This window comes from Somniosus microcephalus, unplaced genomic scaffold, assembly GCF_052327205.1.
Source record: "Somniosus microcephalus isolate GS21.2 unplaced genomic scaffold, FLI_Smic_1.0 scaffold1265, whole genome shotgun sequence".
Lineage (NCBI taxonomy): Eukaryota > Metazoa > Chordata > Chondrichthyes > Squaliformes > Somniosidae > Somniosus > Somniosus microcephalus.
This window is the reverse complement of record NW_028226452.1, coordinates 20053-39800: the sequence shown is the minus strand read 5'-3', so window position 1 is coordinate 39800 and position 19748 is coordinate 20053. Positions and strand designations below refer to the sequence as shown.

General features: G+C 41.7%; 1 protein-coding gene across 2 annotated transcripts in view; it reads right to left on the bottom strand.

Annotated features, from left to right (window-relative positions):
- Positions 1 to 986: 986 nt before the first annotated feature.
- Positions 987 to 19748, bottom strand: part of LOC147080679 (lysosomal dipeptide transporter MFSD1-like) — a 29173-nt gene continuing 10411 nt past the window's right edge. For both annotated transcript variants that reach the window (XM_085981123.1, XM_085981124.1), the window contains exons 3-10: positions 18791 to 18903; positions 18603 to 18645; positions 16246 to 16313; positions 15233 to 15341; positions 12192 to 12294; positions 10360 to 10458; positions 7345 to 7456; positions 987 to 1053 (exon numbers count right to left, since the gene is read on the bottom strand). In XM_085981123.1, coding sequence (XP_085837249.1) covers positions 993 to 1053; positions 7345 to 7456; positions 10360 to 10458; positions 12192 to 12294; positions 15233 to 15341; positions 16246 to 16313; positions 18603 to 18645; positions 18791 to 18903 — 708 coding nt within the window. In that variant the 3' untranslated portion in view covers positions 987 to 992. The remainder of the gene's footprint in view (positions 1054 to 7344; positions 7457 to 10359; positions 10459 to 12191; positions 12295 to 15232; positions 15342 to 16245; positions 16314 to 18602; positions 18646 to 18790; positions 18904 to 19748) is intronic.

Sequence of the window (19748 nt, the reverse complement as noted above, 5' to 3'; positions counted from 1 at the left end):
CTTTAACATAGTCCTACTAAACCCGTCAGTCTTTAAAGCAGCTCAGCTGTGCAGCACACAGCAACACTAACATATATCAAGAATCCACCTATATGATTACAGAGCAACTTTTTAAACAAATGGTTTAAAAAAGGTAACAATTTAGAATGGAGCTTGGTGGCAGTGAGCGAAACCAACCTGTCACCTGCAGAGTAACTGGACACATGCTCCCACCACAATCACCTGCACTGTTTCCAAACATCAGTGGTAGAACACGGAATAGAGGCCAAAACATTTTCCCAGAGAGACAGAATAAACCAAAGGAGGTCTCATCAGTAGTCATGTACTTCAAGGATGTTTCAGAGTAACATTGACAATGGCCTAGAAGCAGGTTGCCCACTTAACCATGGAAAGCCTCGAACATAGTGAAGTTGAAAGCCAGATCACAGTTGTTTTGGGCGGGATGTAGGAAAAGCGAGAAACTAAAATAGATGCACAAGAGCAAAGGTTTCTTAAGGGCATCATGCCTCCAAGGATTCTTCCTCCACTTTTGTACCCCTATTACCTGTGGTGGCTGAATAAATGAAGGAAGGAGTTACCTGAATGCGGGGGGTTACCAAATTGACCAGAATGCAGTAGCAATTGGCTCAAAATATTCAGCAGAGGATTGTTCCAGTGAGGAAAGTAACCATTTTTAGAATAGGGCTGAGCTCACGTTTAAGGAGGATTTTGATTAACATGCATTAATCTTACAGTAGGAATACAGGCATCAATTGCTGAACCAAAAAAATTGCTGTAAAAATCCATTCCAAATAAATAGAATACAATATAAAATTAGGATTTAGTAATTCAAGTGCAAGCATGCAATTATTGAATTGCATTTCTTTAAACAGACACTGTAAACTTTTGCTGAAGTACTTTATCCATTATTAACTCTCAACAGCTCTAGAATAGCTTATTTTATTGACCAGTAAATCAAGATTCATCAGGTCCAGCTGCTGGCCATAAATTAATTACCTGTTGATTAAACTGGCTTCTTTCAGAGAAAAGTTGAATTTTTCAATGAAGAATACTCTGTATGAATAAAAAAAAACACTTGGTCATACACATATTTCAAGAAATATAGGCACATTGTGGATGCATGGAAATTGAATTCTAATGGTCCACATGGCAAGGTTCTAGTCTATCTTGGGGTGGGGAGGGGGGCTAAGGGGGAAGAGAGGGAAGAAGTTATACAAATTCTATAAATCTGGTTGACAAGAGTAAAATTGTTCTGGATTCATGGACCTAGTGTTCAAATTTTGTCCAGAGGCAAACGTTTTCTATCAGAACTTAAAGAGTGAAGTAACAGGAATTTAGATAGTATCAATACAATTCTCTACAGACATTACTGCATGGATCAAACAGTCTTCAAATGGAGCATGACAAAGGGTTCGACCCGAAACGTTGACTCTATTTTCTCTCCACGGATGTTGCCTGGCCTGCTGAGTTTTTCCAGCATTTTCTGTTGTTATTTCGGATTTTCAGCATCTGCAGTATTTTGCTATCATTCAACTGTAGCATAATGCACTGGTCAAACCATATTCAAATGAAGTCAGAATACACAGTAACGAGAATGTTACATGACATTCGAATGGGTGTTATCTATAGCTTGGAACTGAACCACTGTCAGGCCAAATTATAACAACAATATGAACTGGCTTTTAATCGTACCATTTTACACCTCAAAAGTACAGCACATGGCCTCAGTGTGTACGCTCATTCGTTCCTGCTCCATGTCATTGTAGGGATTGCTAACCAGGCAAATCCTAGATACCTTCCTCAATTGTGTGCACAATATAGTTTGGGATTTTTTCTGTCTCTCTGGGATTAGTACACAATACAGGTAGACTATCCCTTATCCGAAAACCTTGGGACCAGCTATGTTTCGGAATTCGGAATTTTTCGGATTTCAGAACGGATGAAATGGACAAGAGGCAGGCGGAGTCGAACATCGCGGGGGGGAAAGTCGGACATCGGGGGGGGAAAGTCGGACATCGGGGGGGGGGGAAAGTCGGACATCGGGGGGGGGGAAAGTCGGACATCGGGGGGGGGAAAGTCGGACATCGGGGGGGGAAAGTCGGACATCGGGGGGGGGGGGGGGGAAAGTCGGACATCGGGGGGGGGGAAGTCGGACATCGGGGGGGGGGGAAAGTCGAACATCGCGGGGGGGAAAGTCGGACATCGGGGGGGGAAAGTCGGACATCGGGGGGGGGGGGAAAGTCGGACATCGGGGGGGGGGAAGTCGGACATCGGGGGGGGGGAAAGTCGGACATCGGGGGGGGGGGAAAGTCGGACATCGGGGGGGAAAGTCGGACATCGGGGGGGAAAGTCGGACATCGGGGGGGAAAGTCGGACATCGGGGGGGAAAGTCGGACATCGGGGGGGAAAGTCGGACATCGGGGGGGGGGGAAAGTCGGACATCGGGGGGGAAAGTCGGACATCGGGGGGGAAAGTCGGACATCGGGGGGGGGGGAAAGTCGGACATCGGGGGGGGAAAGTCGGACATCGGGGGGGAAAGTCGGACATCGGGGGGGAAGTCGGACATCGGGGGGGAAAGTCGGACATCGGGGGGGAAAGTCGGACATCGGGGGGGAAAGTCGGACATCGGGGGGGAAAGTCGGACATCGGGGGGGAAAGTCGGACATCGGGGGGGGGGAAAGTCGGACATCGGGGGGGGAAAGTCGGACATCGGGGGGGGAAAGTCGGACATCGGGGGGGGAAAGTCGGACATCGGGGGGGAAAGTCGGACATCGGGGGGGGGGGGAAAGTCGGACATCGGGGGGGGAAAGTCGGACATCGGGGGGGAAAGTCGGACATCGGGGGGGAAGTCGGACATCGGGGGGGGGGAAAGTCGGACATCGGGGGGGAAAGTCGGACATCGGGGGGGGGGGGGAAAGTCGGACATCGGGGGGGGAAAGTCGGACATCGGGGGGGAAAGTCGGACATCGGGGGGGAAGTCGGACATCGGGGGGGAAGTCGGACATCGGGGGGGAAGTCGGACATCGGGGGGGAAGTCGGACATCGGGGGGGGAAAGTCGGACATCGGGGGGGAAAGTCGGACATCGGGGGGGAAAGTCGGACATCGGGGGGGAAAGTCGGACATCGGGGGGGAAAGTCGGACATCGGGGGGGAAAGTCGGACATCGGGGGGGGGGGAAAGTCGGACATCGGGGGGGAAGTCGGACATCGGGGGGGAAAGTCGGACATCGGGGGGGAAAGTCGGACATCGGGGGGGAAAGTCGGACATCGGGGGGGGGGGGAAAGTCGGACATCGGGGGGGGGGGGAAGTCGGATATCGGGGGGGGGGAAAGTCGGACATCGGGGGGGGGGAAAGTCGGACATCGGGGGGGGGGAAAGTCGGACATCGGGGGGGGGGAAAGTCGGACATCGGGGGGGGGGGAAAGTCGGACATCGGGGGGGGGGAAAGTCGGACATCGGGGGGGGGGAAAGTCGGACATCGGGGGGGGGGTGAAGTCTGACATCGGGGGGGGGGAAGTCTGACATCGGGGGGGGGGAAGTCTGACATCGGGGGGGGGGGGAAGTCTGACATCGGGGGGGGGGAAGTCTGACATCGGGGGGGGGGGAAGTCTGACATCGGGGGGGGGTGAAGTCTGACATCGGGGGGGGGGAAAGTCGGACATGGGGGGGGGGAAAGTCGGACATGGGGGGGGAAAGTTGGACATGGGGGGGAGGAGTCAGACATCGCGGGGGGGAAAGTCGGACATCGCGAGGGTGGGGCGAATCGGACTTCTCGGGGGTGGGGAGGGTAGGGAAGCTTGTTGAGCCTGAGGGAAACACTTCTGCTCCTCCTTGCCCACAAGCAGTGCAATAAAGGCACTTACCTCACGGTTCCAGCCCTCCGCATCTCCTTTTACCTTAAGCTTTTACACTGGAAATACTGAGAGACGCTCCACGAAAAAACTTAAGGTTTTTGGAAGTGCGGATAAGGGATAAATATCTGTACTGTATTTGACTCACTTCAAATTGTCCTAAATAAACCAATTAACATTAAACCAATAATCACCAGAGTAATGGATGAAAATCATTTAACTCCTGCTCTGTTAAGGATCGAGAAGAAAAATTATTACTTCGTTTTGCTATTTCTACACATGTAAGGAAATATGGTTATAAAGATAATCAGCACAAACAAGCACTGGTTATGAAAGTCACAACGGCACAGTATTGGTTAGCTATGCTAAACTGGCCAGTTGTCTCTCCTTCAGATGGAAACCCTCAACAGTCTTTGGTAACATACCACCACTTGGTACAGCTTCAAGATTGGAATTTGGACAATTTTCCTAAACAGTCAGCAGTGTTATGCTACTGTTAAAGGATGGAGTCTAAAAGTAGGGAAGTCTTGCTACAACTGTACAGGGCGCTGGTGAGACCACACCTGGAGTACTGCGTGCAGTTTTGGTCTCCTTATTTAAAGAGGGATATACTTGTATTGGAGGCAGTTCAGAGAAGGTTCACTCGGTTAATTCCTGAGATGAAGGGGTTGTCTTATGAAGAAAGGTTGAGCACGTTGGGCCTATGCTCATTGGAGTTTAGAAGAATGAGAGGTGATCTTATTGAAACATATAAGATTCTGAGGGGGCTTGACAGGGTAGATGCAGGGAGGATGTTTCCCCTCATAGGGAAATCTAGAACTATGGGGCACAGTTTCAGGATAAGGGGTCGCCCATTTAAAACGGAGATGAGGAGGGTCATGAATCTTTGGAATTCTCTACCCCAGAGAGCTGTGGAGGTGGAGTCATTGAATATATTCAAGGCGGAGATTGACAGATATTTGAGCTACAGGGGAGTCAAGGGTTATGGGGAGCGGGCGGGAAAGTGGCGTCGAGGCCAAGTTCAGTTCAGCCATGATCTTATTGAATGGCGGGGCAGGCTCGAGGGGCCGAATGGCCAACTCCTGCTCCTATTTCTTATGTTCTAAAGGATTAAAACATCACCTTTTGACAGGTATCAATTAGGTTAACTAATCTCGGCTTCCCCTGCAGTGATCTGGTTGTCACTGAATGGATTCTGACACATAGATAATGCCTTCAGCAAGTCATGCAGAATGTTTTACGTTCTGGTTCATCAGGAGTCGCCATCTTTCCCTTCACTGGTTAATCCTTAATGCCCTTACACTGCTATGCTAGGTTTTCTTGCTTCTATCAGAATTGATATGTATTCAGAACTGATCTCGCACAATCGGCATCTTGAGGTAATGTGCCCAAGTCTTTGCCATGAACCATTATAAATACAAAGTGCTGAAGGCTCTTGCTTTTCAGATTACCCTTCAATTAAAAATGTTTTGATCTCTCTAACAATCAGATTTCTGTAGTGCAGCAGTTCCTTTCTTTTGGCCTGGCTTTTCAAACAATCCAACTTCTCCTCTATCTTTTGTACTACAAAACTGGGGTAAAGCTGACTCTTTATACTCCAAAAGGAATGTGGCACAAGAATATCTGATTTAATTCCAACTTATCAAAAAATCTTCAGCCCTGTGGGTGACCACAGTTCTGTGAGCTCAGTTAATAATACTCCCACCTCCAAGCTCAACTCCTAGATTTCATCTTTTAGTCTAAGCTGACACTCCAATGCTGTGGTAAGGGAGTGCTGCAACGTTATGAGTAACATCTTCAGATGAGATGTTAAAAATAAGCCCAGTCTGACTCTCTGGTGATTTTGTTTGACAAAGAGGAGTTCCCCTCATGTTCTGACCAACTTTCCCCTTTTATCTACCACCAAATTAACTGGTCATTCATCTGATTACTGTTTGTCGAAACATGCCATGTGTAAAGTGGTTGCCACTTCTGATTATATAACAGTAACTGCACTTGAAAGTAATTTATTGCGTGTAAAGCACTTTGAGATAGTTTTGAGAGAAATGCCAAAACATTGGGGGCCGGATCTTGCTTAAAAAAAAGGCGTAATGTGCAAATCAGCCAGCAAGTTCAGGGGATCCTGAGATATGCTGTGAGTTGCAAATCTCCAGAACTTGCTGGTCGATTTATGGCACTCTACCATTTGCTTTGCACAAATGGCATCTCGCCCTTAACCGCCCTGTTATTTTTTTAAACTTGCTGGATTTGCTCATTAATTTTCCATTAAATCTGATAATTAACATTACACATACCTTTTTAATGACGTGATTATATTAATGCCGAGCCAATCAACCTCACTTGCACAGAAATTGAACAATTTAAACTATGGAGTCTCATTCCTTCAGGTGGTAAATTATTCTTGGCGATTTAAAAAAGACAAGTTTTAATTTTTTTCTACTTTTCCTTTTTTCTCTCTCTCTTAATCCAATCTTTCTTTCCCTCTCTATTTCTCTTTCTGTGCCTGAATTGACACTAATTCACCCTCCTTCCAAGTCATTCCTCTGTTTCTTTCTCAATCTTTAAGTATCATTGGTTAAGGAGATACACTGTTGGTCCCACCATTCACTGAAGTCCCAGATGCCCTGTTGCCCTCGCCACACCGTTATCAGCTCACACTTCCAGCAAGTTATGGCACAAAAATCTGAAAGGTGCAGAAAAAGTTTAACTAATGCATGCATGCCGTGAGATGCCCTGTTCCAGCAAGATACAGCCCTATATGAAATATTTTTTCTTTCTGTTGAGTACTATCATCTTGTCTCATGGTTTCACTTTTAGGAATGAAATTTTTAACTCTTTTTTTCTGGCCATTACAGTGATAATGATTTGCGGGCATCTTTCCTTCTCCTGTCTAACTTAACAGAAGGTTTATTTTAAATCCCATACAACAAGAAACCAGTGTTGTGACTGTTTCTTTGAAAATCAGGCATTGATCATTGGGTCTCTCTAAGGTCAGCATTCTTTTATGTATCAGTCAGTTCTACTTGTTTCTTTATTGTGTTGGGTATTTATTCTTTCAGAGCCCAAGGCTGGATAACTTCGTAATGCATTTACAACTGCCAGGTGTCCACCCCAAGTTATTGCTCCTTTTTTTTATCATGGAATTTATATTATTGTCAAGAGATCTTCCAGCTCCATTCCAATAACTGCAAATCAACATCATGATTTCTATCCCTCCTGTATTATTTTAAATAAGTCTGCATGCAAGATACTGCAATTTATGTCAAGACATCACGATCCTTCATGTTTATGCTCTCAGATTTAGCTTAAGATTTGATATAGCTCTACCTCACAAACATCAATTTTATGTACAACAGCAGGTACTGAGCTACTTGTACTTAGTCTGCCCAATGCCACATTAACACCATGCAATTAATAAAAGTGCTGCAAGGCCCCTAAATTTAAACAAACTAGCTTAGATTACACTTAAGGTTGAACAAAATAAGTGCACTCACTTTCCAAGTCCAATAAATGGGAAAATAGCCACATAATAACAAACACAGATAAGGAATATCAGCCAGAGGGATAATGGAAAATCTTTGACATCTGTCAGTTTAACAACGTCACCTAGAAAGATTTTTAAAAAACACCAATATTAGAAAGTATTGCACTGCGTCAATTTTTTAAAAATGCAGATAACTTCCAATCCATCGGTTGAAAGCTGGTAGAATTGTGGACTGCATACTGAACAAAATGTCAAAGTTGTTGAAAGGCCAATTTTTCAAGACTAACTACAGTTTGCTGCAGGATTGGTGCTGCTGCCTCTTAACCAAGTACCAGCTTTCCCCACATATTTCTAATCTATAGCAAGATTGTAGGTAGCTGTTTCATTGTCAGCTGAGGATAATATTGAAGCACCATTAAGACAGTTTTATTTTGATCAGGTCAGGGAAGCAATTTCAAGATTCTGAGAGGACATGGTATGAGCTGGCATTTGAAAAGTCCCGGTACTCTATTTTAAATTTTAGTTAACCAAACAGCACCAAAAATTGCAATTAATATAGCTTCCATACTGCATAAAACTGGGATCATTCATTAAAACAGAAAGCCCCTGATACAATACAAGACATTTGGCCATTTTCTTATTCAGATAATACTGTAACACAATAAAACAAGGCAATACAACTACCAGATATCCCTGCGTGACGTGTTATGGTTTCAGTTTGCATTCCTGCACTACAATCCTATTGATTAGGCTGCTTCTTCAGAGCTGGCAGCCTGTGGATAGCAGCCCAAAGACGAAAGGAGCTTCAAATCTCCTGTGGGAATTAAGTGAGAGAAAGTGCCTGCCAGTGGCATTGTTTCCACTTAAGTATGTATTTGGGCCAGCAGTTACAAAAATACAAGGCACACCAAGGTTGAACCTGCCTTGTGATCACAGCAGTTTCATACAGTAACTTTTAAAAAGCCCAATGATCTTTAGTACTGAGGCAACAAGTCAGAATTTGAGTGCAAAAATGTCAGTGCATTTTCCAGCATTTTACAAAAGTAATGAAATCCCAGGAATAAAGATGATAAAAACTAATGAAAACAAGTGTTTTCTTAACAACAATATGAAAACATATATTCCTCATGTTTAGAGAGACATGATCCAAGTTCTGGAATATATGATTTCTGGAATTTTTTTTGAAAGAAATGCTGACAATATTGGAGAAAGTTTCCCCGATAGTCATGAAAAACCTAAAAAAAGGCAACCATATTTGTACATCACTTAAAAGTGCAAACATAACACATACAAATGACCAGATGTATGGTCGAATTTCATGACTCTTAGGCAAGCAAGAAAAGATAATGGAACAGAAAGGGATTTAGATTATTAAGGAATAAAGATTTTAAGAAAGGAAAAGTACTGGTTACAAGTGAAAACCACCAAGTTACAGTCTGCCCTTATTTTACCAATGCTATCCATAGACAGGTATGTTTATGTTGAGCAGCTTCTCCATTTTGACACAATTCTGTCAGTTCGATATAGTCATTAATGTTTACCCCAAACATACAACTTTTGTTCATAAAGGACTCTAGCATGAGAAATAAAATATTCCTTTTCTTTCACAGAAAGTTACAAGCTGTCAAATTACAGTTACATCACTATTATGTCAGATTGAAGGAGGCAACGTCAATGATGGAAAATGGCACATAATCAGAAGTTCCCATATTTTGATTTAACAGAAAGGGTACAGCAGGAAACAAAGACAAAGTACAATAAAAAATATCGAGCAGTTTTATTCACTAAAAAAATGAAATACAAACAAAAGAGGTTTGTAATAAAGCAATGTCTCATAGAAAAACGTCTTAAAAGCTACGGCAAACAATCAGTTTGGATATTGCAAATTTTACTGCACAGCACTATTGACTATCCTGGGAACTGAAAGATAGGGCTAGATATCATGAGCAATATCAAATGCAACCTCAACTATGTCAAGTTTCAATTTACACCAAGATAAATAGTTAAAATTTAAAAGTTCAAACCTAGTACAGGAAACTGTGTGCTATCCGGCACCGACGGGACCAAGCTGCTGCCGTTCCCTCAACTGCCGGACACTCCAGAGCTAATGTTGAAACATACGGAGATTTTCATCTCCGTATGAATCAACAAACCCTGTTGCTTAGCAACAGCCTCTAAACAGTCGGCAAGCGTCTCTGTAGCGTCTCTAGCTGAAGCTGTTGCTTAGCTACAGACCTTGCAGAGCTTGACTGTTCAAAAAAAGCAAAGAAAAGAAACAAAAACGGCTCCTGATTTTTGCCAGTGGCTCGAACTTGCCGGACGGTTCGCCTCCGGATAACTCAAAGTTTCCTGTAATGGTAATTTTTCCTCTCTGCAAAAACTTCAAAAAAAAAAGAAAACCTGGTAAGTAGCTCCTGCAGACCACACAGGATACGTAGATTTGTGGGTCAGATCAAATTTTCTTTGATATGACACTACATAATATGAATCCCCAAGCATAGAATAAAAGACTGCAGCAGCATTCTGCAGCACAATGACATTTTATTCACACAGCACTATGTATTGTGTGAAAGCACAAAACATTGACTTTACTACAATTTATAAAAGAGATTACCCAGTACATTTGGAATATTAAGTTGCAAAGAACTCACTGTACAATATTTAAATATCTTAGCCAAGTTCTCTGCAATTGCAAGTGCTCAGAGATCTCTCAGTTCTGGTCAACAATACAGGTGACACTATCAAATTCAGTGCTACCTGCAAACCTTGTTGACTTTCAAAATTTTAATTAAATGAAGAACTGCTATTTTTAAACAGAGTCAACACTTTGAAAGAAAAAGCATTACTTGAATGGATAAAATAAGAAAATCGGACTACAATTAATAGTTGCAAAGTACCCTGTACTCAAATGAAATTGTATTTCACTCCATCATAGCTTTTAGCTGAATTTAAAAAGTGCTCCAACTTTAATTTCAGTTACATATCTCAAAATTACTGGCGGGGGGAATAACAATTTTGAACGAACCTGTCTTTCCTTGATCTTTTTTTAAAATCCTCTTAGCTCTTTTGTCTAAGTAACCAATGGCTAATGCACACAACAAGGAGAACACACATGTTGAGGTAGCTGTAAGGAGAAAAGGTTAAACATTGATTAAGAAAATGAAACCATACACTTCAATATTCAACAGGAACATAAACAGACTGAAGAGTCCAAGAAACCAGAATACAGTATTATGATTCATTCTTCAACCACCAAATACAGATGAATTGGTCATTTCTCTCACTGTTGTTTGTGGAACTTTACTGTGCACAAAATAGCTGGTACATTTCCCTACATGACATTTGGTTGTTGAGTGGAAAATACAGGCCAGTTCCCTGGGAGAAAGTACTGCTCTTCAAATAATGCCACGGGATCTTGAACGTTCACTTGAACTGCCACAACAGGCAGATAGAGACTCTGTTTAACGCCTCATTTGAAGGTCAGTACCTCTAATGATGCAGTGATACACCTTGCGCAGGCAGCTCAAGGAGTGCACGTCAACCCAAGCACCCCACCCACCCGCCCCTTCAACCACCGTCTGCCCCACTTGTGACAGAGACTGTAGGTCCCGCATTGGACACATTTTTAATGTGGAAGCAAGTCATCCTCGGTTCCGAGGGACTGCCTAAGAGAAGATACACCACTCGGGTGCCCACCTAGACGGTTCACTAAAATTCTGAATGGAGCTTGAACTCACAACCTTTTGACTGTGAGCTGAGAGTGCTACCAACAGAGCCAAGTGACTGAAGTAGATGGTGGTATGCAATATGATAACACTGCATTTCAAATTAATTAATTGTACGTGAAACATTTTAAAATGTAGAGGTGCTAATGAACTAAATAAATCCAAGCCTTTCTCTATTTTACTGGTTTGTGAAGGATGTTGAAAAGAATAGGATCAAGTCCCACAAGAGCAAAACAAAGGATACAATTTATCAAATAGGTTTCTATTTATGGTCCAGTGAGCACAGGATTAAATGTAAATTGCCGCTATAATTTGGAAATTGATTCCCTTTTGTTAAAGTTGGCTCAAAATAAGTCATCACTGCTGTATTCCAATATCCAAATACCATGCAACATTAGAATTTCCAAGAGTATTAAATTAAATATGCAAATGAAGGAGACAGGATGAAAAAAATCTTTCTTGTCTCTTCCTAGTCTTAAAAAGGTTAAGTGTACCAGCACAAAACCAAATGAAGATCTTGTAAGCCAATGTAATCATCTATTTGCTGTTAGGACATGTGCTTATTAGTACAATTCACTTTTCTCTCTGTGGTACAGAAAAGTCATCCTTGACTTTTCTTATAATAGGTCATGATGGGCAAGCTAGTGCACTAAAAGGATGAGTTTCAATGGGCCACATGGTTTTCTCTCATTCTTGACTCTTTACTATATTCTGAAGAGGATTGTATTAGCTAAACTGGGTCGACAATACCTGAACAACCAAATGAAGACTATATTATTAGAAAGGAAAGTCACCTTTCTGATGGAAGGTTAGGGTGAAACTGTAAACCAACTCCTAAAGAGTGTTCCACCTCTAAATCACTATGCTTCCTCAGTGACCAAACTTCCTCACAGTGACCAAACTTCCTAAGTGATCTTTGGTTGACCCTCCCATATCCAGTAGGAAATATGTTTGGACTTCTGTACCTGTTAATCAATATTGGAAGAATACCACTGGAGGAAGCTGAACTTCCAGAACTGGGATTGCAAGAGAATAAAAATACATGAAATCTGACATTAGCATCAAAGACTGTGGCCAACAGGAATTCCAGTCAAGCATGTTGGCAGCACTAAATGAAAACAAAGATACAAACCTATCATGAGACTTATGCCCAGCGTGCTGTAACCCATAGACCCCACCATCTCTGCTGCTCTGGCATAGATCCACCCCATAATGTTCATGTTCACAGTACTACCCTGTAAAAAAACAAGTAATGTGTAAACTTTACAGACTTACTCCAATGTAAGACTGATGTATGCATACAGGTTACCATGTACCTTCATATTTTTCAAATTTGTAAGTTAAAAAAAAAACTATTCTAAAACTTACATATTCAAAAGTCCCAATATCCACATTAACTTCATTTGTCACCCCAAAGATAGATTCCACTGCTTCAATTTTCTACATTTTCTCCTTCAGTGTGAAGGGAGGTTGGACACTTCTAAACAATGTCCAGTCAATGGTACTCTTAAAAACTGCACTTCTATGAATTAATTAATTTTATTAAACTTTAGGTGCTACAAAGTGTTGCACTTAAAGGAACTCTGCTTGATTAGAATTAGTGTCAAATTTGTAATTTTTTTGTGTACGCTATAGCATTAAAAAAAAAGTTGAACAAACGTATTTATATTCTTTTTTTGGGAAGGGGGGAAAGCGTTTAAGAGCTGCCCTATTTTGTCTCTCTTCCTTGGGCCATGCAGCAATAGACCTCCATCAACGTGACCAGCCATCAGGAGGTAGAATGCAAGTGCAGCCTGGGGAAAATTTTCCCTCCTTCCACTGCAGTGTAAAAGCACCAACTCAGTGACAGGGAAAATTAGGAACTCAAACCAAAGGTTGACCTAGAACACACCTGGCCACCTCTCCATCCAACTACACGAAATAGAATAAGGAGTCTCCTTGTAGTAAGTATTCCTATGCATTTCCTGGGAAGAGGTGGGTTGAGTTGGGGGTGCAGTTCACCCCTTATTCCTTTAGTGAGTCTCCCGACAGCAGATATTTTCCATGGGCTCTACAAATGCTGTTCGAACCTGCTGTTTAGAGACACATGAATAGAAACAAACGGGCTCACTGTATTTTCCTCCCCGTGAGGAAGGAAATTGGAAAATACATACTTCCGACAGTTGGTATTGATCAAATTTGCAAATGAACCCAAATTAAGAGCAGTAGAATCAGAGGAGGCAGTTCAGAAATTACAGAAAATATTTATATGGGAAAACAATAGCAGATGATATTTAATGCAGACTATCAAATAAAAAGTACTGGACACAAAAGAAAAATAGGACGCACAGCTACTCCATGAATGGTGCTCAAATAACAAAGAATGACGTTGAAAAGACCTAGGCGTCTTAGTAGAGTTGATGCTCGACATGTTCAACCAATGCAATAAACAAAATAAATAGAATGATGACCACACAGCCAAAAGAGTATAACCGAAGTCAGAAGAAGTCATGATCAAACTGTATAATGGCCAGACCACATCCTGAGCAATGTGTCCATTTCTGGTCACAGTCATATGAAGACATTCAAGCCCTGGAAGCAGTGCAAAGAGCAAGGGTTAACCTACTGTCAAAAAAGTGTGCAAGTTGTTAAGAAAGATTAGAGAAACTGGGCTTTTCAGCCTTCAAAGGAGTCATCCAAGATGTGATCTTATTGAGGTACATAAGATCGTAAACAGTATGAAAAGTTACTTTAAATTGTCAGAGTAGGACAAGGTGCCACAGGTTCATGCTAGTAAAAGGCAAATTTAGGACTGATATCAAGAAGTTGCTCTTCACACAAAGAGTGAACAATAATGGAATGGACTACCAAACAGAATAGGAGGCAAAAACCTTGGAATCTTTTAAGAACTGATTATATGGGGTTGTGGGGGGACTTGAGGATCATTCTGGATGGATAAACCAAGATAGACCAAATGGTGTTCTTCACCCGTAAATATCTTGTGTCATCTAGAATGTGTCATGTGAGGGCTCACAGGTGTGAACAGATGCCCTACTTCTTGAGAATAGTGGAACACTGTGTTCCATTACTGTACCTCCCAAAGTCATTTTATAGAATTGAGAATGTTGGCAACAGAATTGCAACTAACAATAAAACTAAACTACAACAGGTGCACAGTTTTGGTGTCCATACTTAAGAAAAGACATACTTGCTCTCGAGTCAGTACAAAGAAGGCTCACTCGGTTAATCCCGGGGATGAGGGGGTGGACATATGAGGAGAGGTTGAGTAGATTGGGACTCTACTCATTGGATTTCAGAAGAATGAGAGGCGATCTTATTGAAACATATAAGATTGTGAAGGGGCTTGATCGGGTGGATGTGGTGAGGATGTTCCCGATGATGGGTGAAACTAGAACTAGGGGGCATAATCTAATTATGCTCTAATTATGTGTTAGATTTCAGGAGATGGTTCTATTCCTGTTCCTGGCTGGGGTGGAGATCACCTTTTACAGAAGGTAAGTACTGTAGAAAATATAGGGACAGTGATCTCCTGGACGAGTTTCGATCGCCTAGATGGGTCGGAGAGGAATTTCCCAGATTTTTTTCTCCCAAATTGGCCATTGGGTTTTTTACCTCTCCCAGGAGATCACATGGGTTCAGGAGGGATGTAGAGTGATAGTAGATTTGAGGTTAGGATCAGATCAGCCATGATCTTATTGAATGGTGGAGCAGGCTCGAGGGGCCGATTGGCCTACTCCTGCTCCTATTTCTTATGTTATGTTCTTAATGCACAGTATAAGAAAAAGCTGTTTTTGTAAAACAATGTAGGATACAATTAGGCTTTTTTTAAAGTTAAATGGATACTATTGTGCCATTTTCTCCTTTCCCCCTCTCAGTCCTCATCTAGTCCTCCCTCCATTAAATCTGCCTTAATAACGGTAGAATTTTTCATAAACGTACACATTAGATTGCTTTGTACTTCATATACAGGCAAACTAGCAGAGCGTAATATTTTGCTGCAGTCCAGCTCTAGAGATGACATATCATCAAGATTAGCTCTAATGCTTTCCTATATTGCAGAGGATGACGTATAAAAATGCTGCTTATTTCCAGATATTTTAATGAGGTGAATTCAATGACAAACTTTTAGGATTTTTTGGTTGCATCTCAGGACCTAAAATGTGCTACTCGTACCAGTCTCGCCATGCTCAGTTGTAACCCAAACACCAGGTTTAGCTCTTTGCCTTTGAACCAGCTGACAGCATATGTGTTTTGTGCGACAGCAAGTGACTCCCCACCAATCCTGTAAAAGTAAAAAAGAAACATGTGATTAAGTTGCAATTACTTTAAAGCTCTATTTTACTCACAATTACCTCCAGCATCAAATTAGGCAAAGAGGGCCTTGCTGATGGCATGTTAGTAAAGGCAGTATATAACTGAGCCAGAGGAGGTGGTGATAATATATATAACATTAAAATGCATATAATTCTTAAGGGGCTTGACAGGGTAGGTGCTGAGAGTCTGGGAGTCTGGTTACCCTGGCTGGAGAGTCTAGAACTAGGGTCATAGTCTCAAGATAAAGGGTCAGCCATTTAGGATTGAGAGGAGGAGAAATTTCTTCACAGAGGGTTGTGAATCTCTGGAATTCTCTACCCCCGAGGGCTGTGGATGCTCAGACGCTGAGTATATTCAAGACTGAGACAGATGGATTTTTGGGCCGTAAGGGAATCAAGGGATATGGGGATAGGACGGGAAAGTGGAGTTGATGTACAAGATCAGCCATGATCTTATTGAATGGCGGAGCAGGCTCGAGTGGTCGTATGGCCTATTCTTGCTCCTATTCCTTATGTTAATAGAACTTGTAACCTCTTTGTCCACAGCTCTAAGCAATTGTATTGTAGATGCAAGTCAGAAATAGTATCTCCACTGTAGGCCTATGATCTTCTACATGCTGAAAGTAAGGAGCAAAAGATCAACAATGTCACCTCATTACTTTAAGATTTCTTAATTGTGTTTAACTCACAAGCCTAGATGTCCTGATCGGTGCTATCTTAACGATAGCATTAACCAGTTTTGAATAAATGGGTTGATGCCAACATTAAAATAATGCAGATTGGAAAATTTATGGCATTGACCAACAAGTAATCTAGAGCATACTTAGTTGGTTGTCTAGCATTTATACCAATATAAAATAAACATCAACTCACCCAAACACAAATCTTCCCAGTTCCATTAGCCAAAATGCATTCAACAATGCTCCAGTAGCAACAATAACCTTAAAAATAAGAAATGCACTAATTTATATTACTTTCCATCCATCTGAATTTCTTCTCCTTCATTAGGCCTTCCATGCCTTGTAAATGTAACACTCAAAAAAAAAAGCTATAGCACAATGACAATACCCTCAATCGTCTCTTTACCAAACTAGTGATCTTGTAACCAAGCTAAAAGGAGGACTCTGCAGTTACTCATTTGCCATTTTGTGATAATCTGATTTCTGGCACCCAGAAAACATAGTCAGATCATGTCTAATAAATTACACATTGTATTGAGTCAGAGACAACATAAGCTTCCATAGGAGCTGTGCTTTATATAAAACCAAAAGGCCAGTATCACGTTAAATGTGGACAGCAGCCCTTTTCAAATGAAGCATTACTGACAATTTGAGAGAAGGCTGTAATTTTCCTTGTGCACATTGACAAGTCTATTTGCCATTTTGGCAAACTCTACGGCCGCGATTTTGCAAATGGATGCGCTTGGGAGCGGGTCAGCTGGTTTCCGGTTTCCAGTCCCGCCCCCAACTGCATCTGGCCCACGGATGTGATTTTACGTCGATTGGCCTGGTTAAGCCCACCCTGCAGACTTGCCGGCCAATTAAGAGGAAGCCGGTCAGATGGCGTCATTTGATAACGCGTCATCTGCCGGTTTTCTTAAAGGGACTACACACAATTTTTCTTTGACAGCTCATTTCTCAGTGTTTGACAGCAATGAGGTGCTGCAAACATTGTACAAAGGTGACCTCTTGCACCCAGGCTCTCCAGTGACTCCCTCCTTAGGCTAGAACAGATGGCAGCTGCAGGTGAGATTACAGAAGCGATCGGTCACTTGTGAGAGAGGTTCTCCCAATGAGGTGACACTGGACAGTCAATTCAAACCTTGTTACCTACAGAAAAGTGTAAATACATTAAAAATGATTTTCCCAACATTCTCTTACCTCTGAAACTCACCAGTGCACCATTGGATCCTTCACACCACTTCTGCAGCTGTCATCAATGTAGAAACATTACAGCAGACTATTATGTCCGTGTGTAATTGAGACACGGACTGCAGGAGTTGGTTATAACAGGTCTTTATTGAGTGGAGACAAACTGGAACTACTATGCAAAAGTTACTACACAGGCTTATATACAGGGGTGGTCACTACTGGTACTGCAGTATACAGGGGCTGCAGAATATAGTTCCTTCTGCAAAGTACATACACTACACAGACTCACAACACGCCACACTTATCTGGCGTGGTGTCTGGACGTCGAGGAACCCGAGGCAGAAGCAGCAAATATGAAAAAGAACCTGTTAACAAGTATCAAGTACCTGTTAACAGCCAAGTGGCTATAATCCTCTTCCCGCCGCTAGGTGTTGGGTCTATGCGCAAATTGGGGACCCGACACTTGGGAAGATTGATTGGAGGCAGGTTGACAGCTGGTTTCCTACCCGCTGAAAATCTTTGCGATTTTGACAGCGCTCCCACCTCCAATCCCGCACTCTGAGGACCGGCAAAATTCCAGCCTACATCTCCTGTGGGCTTTAAAAATTAAATATTTAGACTCCAACATAAGTTCTGCACTTAAAGGAAATTACAATGAAAGGTGTGGAGGAGGAGAAGAAAGGGAGTGCATTACATTTCTCCACGTTCCTCTCTCCCCTTCCCACCAATTACGTATACCAATGTTAGATGATCAATTAAAGCTATTTGGTAACTGTAGTTTGTCACAATGGCTAAAGGTCACAATAGAGAACCACATTAACAACCCTATCAAATAAACAGTGAAGTTGTTAACCCATTATACCAATAAAAAGTTAATGCCTGGAATTTATGTCCACTATTTTATAAATCACATAAGGAGGTCATACAAATGCTAAAGTTACAGTATAAATCCAGAATGGGGACCCTACTGGACATCAGAGCAAAGAGAATGGAGGCTCTCTGGAGGGATGGTTTTATGCCACTTTGGTTTGAAACTGAATAGAGTAGAGCTGCAATTAAAATGTTTAGACACCGCTGTCCACACTGTTGAAACATTTAAAATTTAACTGCTGGGAGAAAATGTCTACATACACACACAAGCTCAAAGCTCTTTTCTGGGCAGCAGAATTGAAGGATCATCTGGGAAATGTAAACAGGGTACTGGCTGGCTGAAGTCTACAGGCACTCAAATAGAATCACGTCTTGAAATTATCTGGTTATCTGACACCAGAGCGCTTCCTCAAGAATGCAGTCTTCCCAGTTCCACCAAGTGCTTTATAAATGAACATAGGTGCACAGCAAATCTGAATTTCTACTCACTTGTCCAACACAGACGAACGAGCTGAAGATTATTGTCCCCAAACTGTAAGAAAAGTTTTAAACATGTCACATTTGTAGCTTTCAAATCACACAATTTCACTTGTTTTTAAACATTACAAAAATTAAATGTAACAATTTTTTTTTAAATAGTAAGCAGGTGCAATCTCTGTTCTTGTTGATGCTCTTACCGCATTCCGAATACTCTGTCCAGTAAAAATCCTCCAAAAAAGCAAAGGAAAACATTGGGCCAGGAGTACCATGCATACAGTTGCATGAATGTAACAGTATTAACCTTCATATCCTGTCAACAACAAAAAAAGAACAATTTCATACCATGTTGGATTTTCAAATACTGTTGTCAAGAATTCTGAAATCTTACAGAACAACAGAGCCAAGTGCAATGGAGTCACAAAGCAATAATGCGCTACGATGCATAATCAATACTTACAATGATCACCTGGTTTTACATCGGCAAGACATAATGAAATCATATGCCACATCAAGGGACCATCTGAAGAATTTATTTAGATAAGGATTATATTACTGGGAGAAAATTCAAGAATTGAGTGTATTTTCGAGTACTCCTCTTAATTCAAAGCTGTTTAATTCAAATTATCTGATAAGTCCAAATTTTCTAGCACCATTTTCTGACTTTTCTGGGTTGTTTAAGTTGCTATATAAATTATTGGATAATTCAATTTTAACACAAAAACTACTTTGGAACATCAGGAGGGAACTTTACAATGACTGCTCAACAGAAATATCAGGTATTCAAAGTAAAGTTCACAGATTGAGAAAAGGAATAGAAAATCAATTTAAATCCACTGTATTCATCTGTAGTTCAATTTTGGTTTAAATGATTGCTAAACTCAGTTTTAGATTCCAAATTGAGCGTTTTACAATGTTTGCAGCCCATGTTACATATTAATCCACAGCCTGTTGTACAATTCCTGCCAAATTCAGTAGTCAACAGCAAAATAATTAATTTCAACCAATTTATAGTTTGGAAAATTTCCATTAATATTTAGAGTACAAGAAATTCAACAAATTTTACAAAGAAATCAAATTATAACTAAAGAAATAACAATTTCATTGACAAACACATTATTAAAAAAAAGCAACATTTGGAAACCAACCAGTGCACCA